The sequence below is a fragment of the Agelaius phoeniceus genome, chromosome 21 (assembly GCF_051311805.1).
Source record: "Agelaius phoeniceus isolate bAgePho1 chromosome 21, bAgePho1.hap1, whole genome shotgun sequence".
Lineage (NCBI taxonomy): Eukaryota > Metazoa > Chordata > Aves > Passeriformes > Icteridae > Agelaius > Agelaius phoeniceus.
Genome location: NC_135285.1, coordinates 9,311,466 through 9,320,547, shown reverse-complemented (window position 1 = coordinate 9,320,547; position 9,082 = coordinate 9,311,466). Strand labels below are relative to the sequence as shown.

General features: G+C 62.0%; 1 protein-coding gene across 1 annotated transcript; it reads right to left on the bottom strand.

Moving 5' to 3' along the window:
• Nucleotides 1-550: 550 nt before the first annotated feature.
• On the bottom strand, nt 551-6,465 carry LHX3 (LIM homeobox 3). The gene is made up of 6 exons (XM_054646498.2): nt 6,396-6,465; nt 3,467-3,638; nt 3,087-3,289; nt 2,778-2,929; nt 2,515-2,686; nt 551-969 (listed from the first exon to the last, which is right to left on the bottom strand). The coding sequence occupies exons 1-6, from the start codon at nt 6,463-6,465 to the stop codon at nt 551-553; spliced, it is 1,188 nt and encodes a 395-aa protein (XP_054502473.1).
• Between the last annotated feature and the right edge of the window lie 2,617 nt (nt 6,466-9,082).

Below are 9,082 nucleotides of genomic sequence, written 5' to 3'. Positions count from 1 at the left end.
GTTTTAGAAAAGTTAATGTAAATTCAAAGTAAAACAAAACATACCGCATTGGTGCACTTTTAAAAAATCTGTTGGAAGAACAGAGAAGTTTCCTACCATGGATTTCTGAAGTGATTCACTATGAACATTTCTCCTATAGAAATATAGACATTGTCACACCTTTCACCATGGATGAGGATTTTATTTTCCCTTAAAAATGTTTCGGTGTGGATGGGTGACGGAGCAAGTCCTCGCTTTGGAGAATGCACCGACAACAAAATGCAAAATACCTCCTATCAAATCTGTAAAGCACAAGTCCTGGTGTTTGGTAAAGACACGAGAGTCAGTTTGGTTGGGACGCTCCGGGTGCCAGTGGCTGCAGTGCCAGGGCCTTTGTCCATCATCATCATCATCATCATCATCACCATCATGCCAGGCTCATCTCCGAAATCCCCTCTGCTCCCTCCGTGTCACGGCACTCACGGCTCATCCCTCTGTCCTTTCCAAGAGCAGGTGACATTTAACAGCACCGAGTCCTTTCCCTTCCCACTGCCTGGGGGCGGCCCCTGTATCAAAACTGAGCGTGGTCGACCTCATCCAGCCAGGAGGCCGGGCTGGCCGGGAAATCCGGGTACCCCCCGCTGCTGCCGGTGGAGAGGTCGGAGCTCGGTCCATTGCCAGCCAGGACCCTCATGGGCTGGGGCACCCCTGGTCCGCTCTGTCCCATGATGGCCAAGCCGTTGTCTGGGTACACCAAGCTGGAGATCAAGGGCTGGTGGCCTGGCAGTGCCTGCAGGGACGCTGGGGATGGGGGGATGCCGTAGGGGCTGCTGGAGCGCAGGTCGTGGAACGGCTCCGGGGCCGGGATCCCGCCGTGCTCCAGGGCAAAGCTCCCGTTGGTGCCCGCCTGCCGCCCCAGCGCCGGCGAGGCCTCGTTCAGGGCGCTGTAAATCCCGTTGGAATGGCTCATTTCCGACATGGAGGGCTCATCTGCAAGGGAAAACACCTGGCTTAATGGAAGAGCACCGGTCACCCAGGAGCTCCTTCAGACTCTGGGTATACATAGATTAAAAGGATGGGAGCTGAGCAGTCACGCTCTTCCTCTTGTAATTCCTCATTATTCCCATCCTTGTTGATAAATCTTCACAGGCAGCTATGGGATTATTATTTTTTTTCCTGAGTACAAACGTCTAATACATCTTGGATTTAAAAAATATGCATGAAAAGTACATATTAAAATATAAGACTGTGATTTAAAAATAATTCTTTAAAGGGGAAGTGAATGTCTTCCACCTTTTGTTTTGTTTCAATGTCTTTCTACCTTTCACTTCTATTTGGTTTTGAGGTTTATCTTGAATTTTGATATCACTTTTAGGAGCTACCTGAACCAATGCAAGATAAATTCCCCATTGCTCAGGAAAAGAGATACTAAAATATTATATTTGTCTCCTCAGAAACAGGGTAATGAAGCCACAGGAACACAGAATGTATTTGTATGGCTTAAAAATACTCCTGAAAAATGAGCAATATTTTTTAAGTTCCCAGCAAAAATTGTTTGTATTTGTTAGGAGCTTTAAGGACAGTGAGAGCTGCTCTGTTGCCGGGGATACAAACCTGTTTGTGGCATCAAGCTCTCAATAATTGTTTGACATTTTTTAGTTATTATTTATAGACTATTCATATTTAATGAGCTGATACACACTGTGCATAAACAGACTGAAAATCAAATAGTTTTTAGGAGCATGGGCAAGGAGCTGAGATGAAAAAGTGTGTGTTTATAAATACATAGTCTGTGTAAATATTTACAGAGGTTTGCATTTCAGTTTCTCTCCCACTCCTAAAAATACAAAAATTTGGGATGGAGCTGGGATTGTGTAGAACATCTTCCTGCAAATGTAACCTGGCCCGGGGCCCTGCCCCTGCAGGGATGGAGAGTGTGGGGTGAGCTGCTCTTGGTCTCTCCTGGTCTTGTCACCAGAAATCTCGGCCCCAAAAGGGGGACACTGCTGCAGAAGCTGCCTAACATGCACCAATTTATTTTTGCAGCACAGGAACAGCTCCCACAGGACTGAAGAGTCCTAGTGAGCAACTGCACAAATAAAACCATCCCTAAATAAGACTAAAAAAAACCACAAAACCCGCACTCATTTTCCCATAGAAACATTCAGTGGTTCTGGGCTTCCCGGTTTTTGTATTTCCAAGAATCCCTTGGAAAGGCCGTGTCTGAGCAGCGGCTCTGAGCCTGCAGCGCTGCTCGGGGAGCTCTCCCTGCTCCTGCCGCAGCTTTGGGGCCCGGCCGGAGGCAGAGCGGAGCCTCCCGTGCCGTGCCCGGGCCCGGCCGCCCCTCGCTGCGCGGCTCCGGTTCCGCCCCGCGGGGAATCCGCGGCTCTGCCCCTCCTCTCCCGCCTCGGCCGCTCGGCTTCACCCGCTCTTTTATTGCCGCAAATTCCCGCCGCGGCCCCGAGCGGGTGACAGCAGCCGGGCCACGGTAGCAGCTTTGCGGGGAGGACACAGCCCGGGGCTGCGGGCACCGACCTGTGAAGGAAACCTCGGCGTCGCTGTCGGGCCCCTCCTCCTGGATGCTGTCCTTGTCGGACTTGGATGTCCCCCGGGATCGCTTCATGTTCCTGAAGTACTGCCCCCACCGCTGCCTGCCCGCGTCCTTCTTCAGCCTTTTCTCCTTGGCCCTGCGGTTCTGGAACCAGACCTGCGAGCGGGGCACGCCGGGGAGCTCCGAGCCTGCGGGGCCGCTCCCCGCCCGCCGCCCCCGGCCCGGCCCGCCCGGACCCCGCTCTCACCTGCACCACCCGCATGTCCAGCCCCGTCTCCGACGAGAGCTGCTCCCGGACGTGCCGCGCCGGTTTGGGCGAGTTGTTATAAGCGTTTTTGAGGGTCTCCAGCTGCTTGGCCGTGATGGTGGTGCGGGGCCTCTTGGCCGTAGACTCAGCCTCTGCCGACACGGGGCGAGTTAGGGGTGAAGTTACCACGGGGGACCCCAGACCCTCCCCGGGCCCTCCCGCCCGGTGTGTGAGCCTGTCCCGGAGGGCAGGAGCGCCCCGGGCCGCCCCCGCGCTGCCCTCGGGGTGAAAGGGACGGGGCAAGGGTACCTCTCTGCTTGGCCGTCTCGTAGTCCGCCTTGCAGACCAGCCTGCTGTCCTCCATGAGGTAGAACTCGTCGCCGGTGGCCAGCTGCCGCTTGCAGACGATGCAGGCGAAGCAGTGCAGGTGGTAAACGAAGTCCTGTGCCCGGCGCACCACCTGGGTCGGGGGGATGCCCTGCTGGCAGGCGGCACACTTCGTCCCGAAGCGCCTGAGCATGGGGGACAAGCGGCGGCCGCTGAGCCGGGGGAGGCCGGGCACGGTCCCCGCGGGCCCCGGCGCTGTCCGCGGTGCTGCTCCCGGTGCCGCTGTCCCGGTGCTGAACCCCGGGCTGCCCACGCTGCGACACCCGCCCGGCCCCGGCCGCCCCCCGGCCCTTCCCACGCACTTGAAGAAATCTTCCTTGCAGTAGACGCCGTCCCCGCGGCTGAAGCACTTCTCGGCCAGCTGCGTCTGGCAGTCGGAGCATTTCAGGCACTTGCTGTGCCAGTGCCGGTCCAGGACTTTGAGGATGAACCTGTCCACGATGTGCTGGTTGCAGCCGGCGCACAGCGGGATCTCTGCGGGGAGGGAGCCCCCGTCAGCCCCGCTGGCCCCGCTGGCCCATCCGCATCCCCGACCGGCCCGGCCCGCAGCCCCGGGGCTGCCACCGACCGACGGCGGACCCGGGGCTGGCCCGAGGAACAGCACGAAAAAAAGCACGAAATTCGTTCAAATTCGTTATGGTGGCGTCGTGGAGAGCAGCGAACGCCCGGGCCGAGCACACGCCGGGAGAAGTGCCCGGGAGAACCGGGATAAACAAGAAGGGAAGTGATGGAAACGGAATTAAACCCCCCGAGCGAGCCGCCGGCAAAGCTGTAATTATCCCAGGCTCTTTTTCCTTTTCCTAAAGTTCCAAAATTCACCTGCGTGCAATGGCGGGGGAGCCCCAATAGGGTGGGGAAAGAAACTACCAAAAATTACGAGAATTGCACTGAAAATAAAAATGCAGTTGTCTTGTCCCGTCCCCCTCTAGATAGCGACAGCGATTACACAAAAAGAGATAAGGATACAGTTATGGAGAAATAGAGATATAAAAATAAACAGATACAGCAGACAGAGAACGAAATGTACAGATATATAGACATAAATATATAGATTTCAGTATATAGGTATAGATAGAGATAAGTAGGTGAAAATATGGATATGAGGTACATAAATACAGATATATCGGCATAAATAGAGGCAGAGAGATGTATGACACGGCTGTACAGGAACAGATGGGTACGGACACGAGAGTATTTCTATGTAAAGATAATTCTATGTAGATATAGGAGCTGGATCGCCGTGCACAGGGGTAAGAGGTGGAGGTGATAATCGTTATCCTTAACAATTCACCGCGTCCAAACGAACAACCCCAACAGCGGCAGTGGCCCCGGCCAGGACGGAGCCCCGGCAGCGGGCACGGCAGCACGGCACAGCCCGACAATGTCCGGGCACGGCGGCACGGCACAGCCCGGCAATGTCCCGGCACGGCAGCACGGCAATGTCCCGGCAATGTCCCGGTCCAGCCCGGCAATGTCCCGGCACAGCCCGGCAATGTCCCGGCACAGCCCGGCAATGTCCCGGCACGGTAGCACGGCACAGCCCGGCAATGTCCCGGTCCAGCCCGGCAGTGTCCGGGCACGGTAGCACGGCACAGCCCGGCCATGTCCCGGTCCAGCCCGGTCCGCGGCTCTTACGCTGCATGGCGATCCGCGGGCCGCGGCAGCTCCGCTCGCTCAGGCGGGCCGCGGGCTCTGGCGCATCTTCCGCGGGGCGTAGCTGCCGCCGGCCCCAGCCCCGCACCCGGGCCGGGCACGGAACCGCCGCTCTCCCCCCGCCGGGCCCCCCCAAATCAGCGGCTGCCGTGCCCCGCTCCGGGCGCTGCCAGCCCCGCGCCGCCGGGGATTTAATTCGCTAAAGCGGGTTATTTTTAGACGCCGGCCCTTGCCGCCGGTGCCGGTCTGAAGCGCCGGGCAGGGAGGGCATCGCGGCGCGCTGTATTTAATCCCCCCCGCCCCCGGGGCCGGCCGCGCATCCCCTCCCGCCGCCCCTTCCCGGCTGCGCCCGGCGAGAGGGACGCGGCTCCGGGGCCCCGGAAACGAACCCAGACGGGGCCGGCCGGGGGAGGCAGCGCCGGCCGCTGCCCCGAGCTCGTTGTGAGCCGCGAACCCCGGGATTTGCCCCCGGTCCGGGCAAAGCACCCCACGGTTCGGCCCCCCCGGCGGCGCGAATCCCCCGGGACCGGCCCTCGGCCACGGTAAGCCCTGCCGAGCCCTCCCCGCCGCCTCCCCGGGCCCCGACGGAGCCCAGGAGCGCGGGGCCATGAACGAGCGCCGTGTCCTGCGGGAAAACGGAGTTTGCGCGTCCTTCGTTCTACCGGGGCTCGATTTAGGCGGTGTCGCCTCCGCCCCTGGGGAGCTCGAGCAGCTCCCGGTTGCCGGGTCAGAGGCGCAGCTGCCGCGGAGAGCCCACGGGGACAGCCACGGAAAGGCGAACCGGGGTAGGACCGGGGGCACCGGCCCGTTCACGGCGACTGCGGTCGGTCCCGCTCACGGTGACACCTCTGTCCCCACTCACCGGCGGGGCCCCCACCCCGGTTCGTCGTTGATTCTTTTTTTTCTAAGACCCATCGACAGCTTTCGATGTTGGCAAGAACCGGGACAGTCCTGCTCTGGGACCGGACCCGCTGTCCCGAACCCCGCTCGGGCTCCCCCGTTGAGCCCCGGAGCCCCGGGGGAGCGCAGCCCGGTTCTCCCCGCCCCGCCAGGGCTGGCCCCGTTCGTTCAACGGGACGAAAAAACGTTTAAAAGAAGAATTAACGGAGTTTTTCTAAAGCAGAGAAAAAAGCCGCGTGGGAGCCGGGCAGGGGGGCGCGGGGGGTCCCCGCAGTCGGGGGGAACCGTCGGGCAGCGGGAAGTCCCCGTCTCGTCCCCGTCCTCGTTGAGCGGGGAGCGGTGGGACCCCGGGGCAGGAGCCGCCTCTCCGCCGGGCCGGGCAGGGCTCCCGTGAGCGCCGCTTTTCCCCGGGATCGACGGGAACCTGGAGCAGCCGCGGGGCCGGCAGCGAGAGGGGCTCTGATACCGGGGACGAGGCAGGAGGGAGCGAGAGAGAGCGCGGGACGGGCGGGACGGGCGGGACGCATCCCCCGATGCCGTCGGGCCGCCCTTCCCCACAGCCAGCCCCGAGCGCGGCCCCGACGGTGCCCCCGGGACACAGACGGAGCACGGCCGGGCCCAGAGCAGCCGCCGCTGCCTCCGCGGGGGGACGCGGAGATGTGCGCGCCTCCCCCTCACCTGGGCTCCGCGGGAAGGGGCAGAGCTCCGCTGCCTTCTCCGAACCGGCGCGGACCCGCTCCAGCAGCATCGCGGCCTCCGTGGGCGCCGTCCGAAGTGCGCGGGTGGCTGCGGAGGAGTGGCGGAGCGGCGCGGAGGGGCGCGCAGGGAGCGGCGCGGGGCTGGGCGGAGCGGGGGGGCGCGGGGGGCGGGCCGGGGGCGGCACCGGGCCGCAGCTGGGCCGCGGTTCAGCGCCGGCCTCTTTAGCATCACAAAAGCGGCCGAGGGAGCGCTGTCCCCACCGTCCCACGCGTGGCCGCGCCCGACGCGTGGGCTCCGGCTGCAGCCGCCGCCTTCGGGCGCAAAGCGGCCCCGGGGTCCCCGCGAATCCCCCGGCGGTCCCGCGAAGGGGGTCGGGGGAGCCGCCGTCGGGGGGAGCCTCCTCACGGGCCCCGCCGGCCGCCCCCGAGCCCAGATTTCGTTTGTCCCCGCGGTGCGGGGCTCCCCCGACGCCGCCCTTGGGCAGCGGGAGGGCTTTTTCCCCGCCGCTAATTAATTAACGAACGCCGAGAGGTAGCGGGTGCCTGACCCGCGGCCAGCGGCGGCTGCAGGAGGTTAATTGCGCTAATTGAAGACGGGGCGGACACGGACGGAGTTGTGTGTGCGGAACACGCGGGGCCGGGCGGGGTTTCTGTGAGCGCGGCGGTCCCGGGGCTGTGCGGGAGCGCGGGGGGCCGGGCCGGGGTCTGACCGTGCCCGCAGGTGTGGGGTGCGGGATGTGGGGTGCGATGTGTGGGGTGCGTGTGCCCGTAGCCTGTGCCTGGGCTCTGTCCCAGTTTCTGTCGCGTTCCCGCGTGTGCGGAGCTCTCGCTGCGCTCCCGGGGGCGCGGGGCCGTGTTTGTCCGGGCAGAGCCCCGTGCCCGTGTGCACCGCTTGCCGCAGGCAGCCGGAGCTGATAATTGTGGTTGTTACTGTGAGCCCGTTAATCCCCCGAATCCCTTTACCTCCTGCTCGCAGGGGATTACAAATTAATAAAAGCAGCTTAGGGGCGGGAGCCTCCAAACTCACATATGCTCCTGCCGACGGCGGCACCGGGACTTTCGCCCGCTCCTGGGGGCGGCCGTGGAGCCCCCAGCGAGCCCCGAACCCCGAGGCACCCAGCCCCGACCACCCTCCCCTCCTCTGGGTCCTGCGGGGCCGGGGCCGGCTCGGGGCTGTCCCCCGGGATGGTTCATCTGGCCGGGGACAGGCTCCACTCTGCGGGACAGCTCAGCCTGTGAGGCTGGGAAATGCAGGGGGACACTCTGGGGACCAGGACTGGGGTCCCCAAATAAAGCACCCAGGAACGGCCAGGTGGGAGTTGGGGTCCAGGTCCTGCCCAAGTGGGACTGGTACCATGAGCAGTGACACCGGGTGGCACCAGCACCTGGCCCTTCCCAGGGCCAGGAACATCTCTGGGGACAGTGATGGCCCACACCGTCCCTTTTAAACTCGGTTTTTAAGTGGATTTTTAGTCTGAGCCTCTAAGGAAGCACTTTTAGCAAACCTGTGTGGGGTGGTACCAGTTCCCCCAGGCACAGGGGTGGGGCAGCTGTGGCTGGGCAGGAGCGAGGGCAGGGGCTGGGACCCACCAGGACAGAGATCAGGGGCTGTGACCCACCAGGACAGAGATCAGGGGCTGTGTCCGACCCAGGAGAGAGATCAGGGGCTGTGACCCACCCAGGACAGAGATCAGGAGCTGTGTCCCACCCAGGACAGGGATCAGGGGCTGTGACCCACCCAAGACAGAGATCAGGGGCTGTGTCCCACCCAGGACAGAGGTCAGGGGCTGTGACCCACCCAGGAGAGAGATCAGGGGCTGTGCCCCACTCAGGACAGAGGGCAGGGGCTGGGACCCACCAGGACAGAGATCAGGGGCTGTGTCCCACCCAGGACAGAGGTCAGGGGCTGTGCCCCACCCAGGACAGAGATCAGGGGCTGTGTCCCACCCAGGACAGAGGTCAGGGGCTGTGCCCCACCCAGGACAGGGATCAGGAGCTGTGACCCACCAGGACAGAGATCAGGGGCTGTGTCCCACCCAGGACAGAGATCAGGGGCTGTGACCCACCAGGACAGAGATCAGGAGCTGTGTCCCACTCAGGAGAGAGATCAGGGGCTGTGACCCACTCAGGAGAGAGATCAGGGGCTGTGACCCACCCAGGACAGAGGTCAGGGGCTGTGTCCCACCCAGGACAGAGATCAGGAGCTGTGACCCACCCAGGTCAGGGGCTGTGTCCCACCAGGACAGAGATCAGGGGCTGTGACCCACTCAGGACCATCAGAGGCCCTTGCCAGCCCTGTGGTCTCTCACGCTGTGACATCCAGGACCCCACAGCAGCCCTTGTGCTGATCTCCCTGCACACCCTCCTGTGCCCTGGGGCCAGCAGGCACCAGACCTTCCCATGGCCTTCCTCACTTGGGCTTCTGCCATTAATTAAAAAAACAACCATTAATAAAAACCAACCCACTCAAGCATTTGTTTCTTCCTGGTTTATTTTCTCTTCCCTCGTTCAGATTCCTTAGCAACTCCTGAGAAGTCTGGGCTTAAAAATACATCTCCCCAAGAGGATGGATCTGGTTTATCATGGACATGTTCATGAGCTGTCCTGGCAATAGAGTTCAGCTCAAAAAAATTTGCAAACACAGATAAAAAGTCCAAACGCATCCAC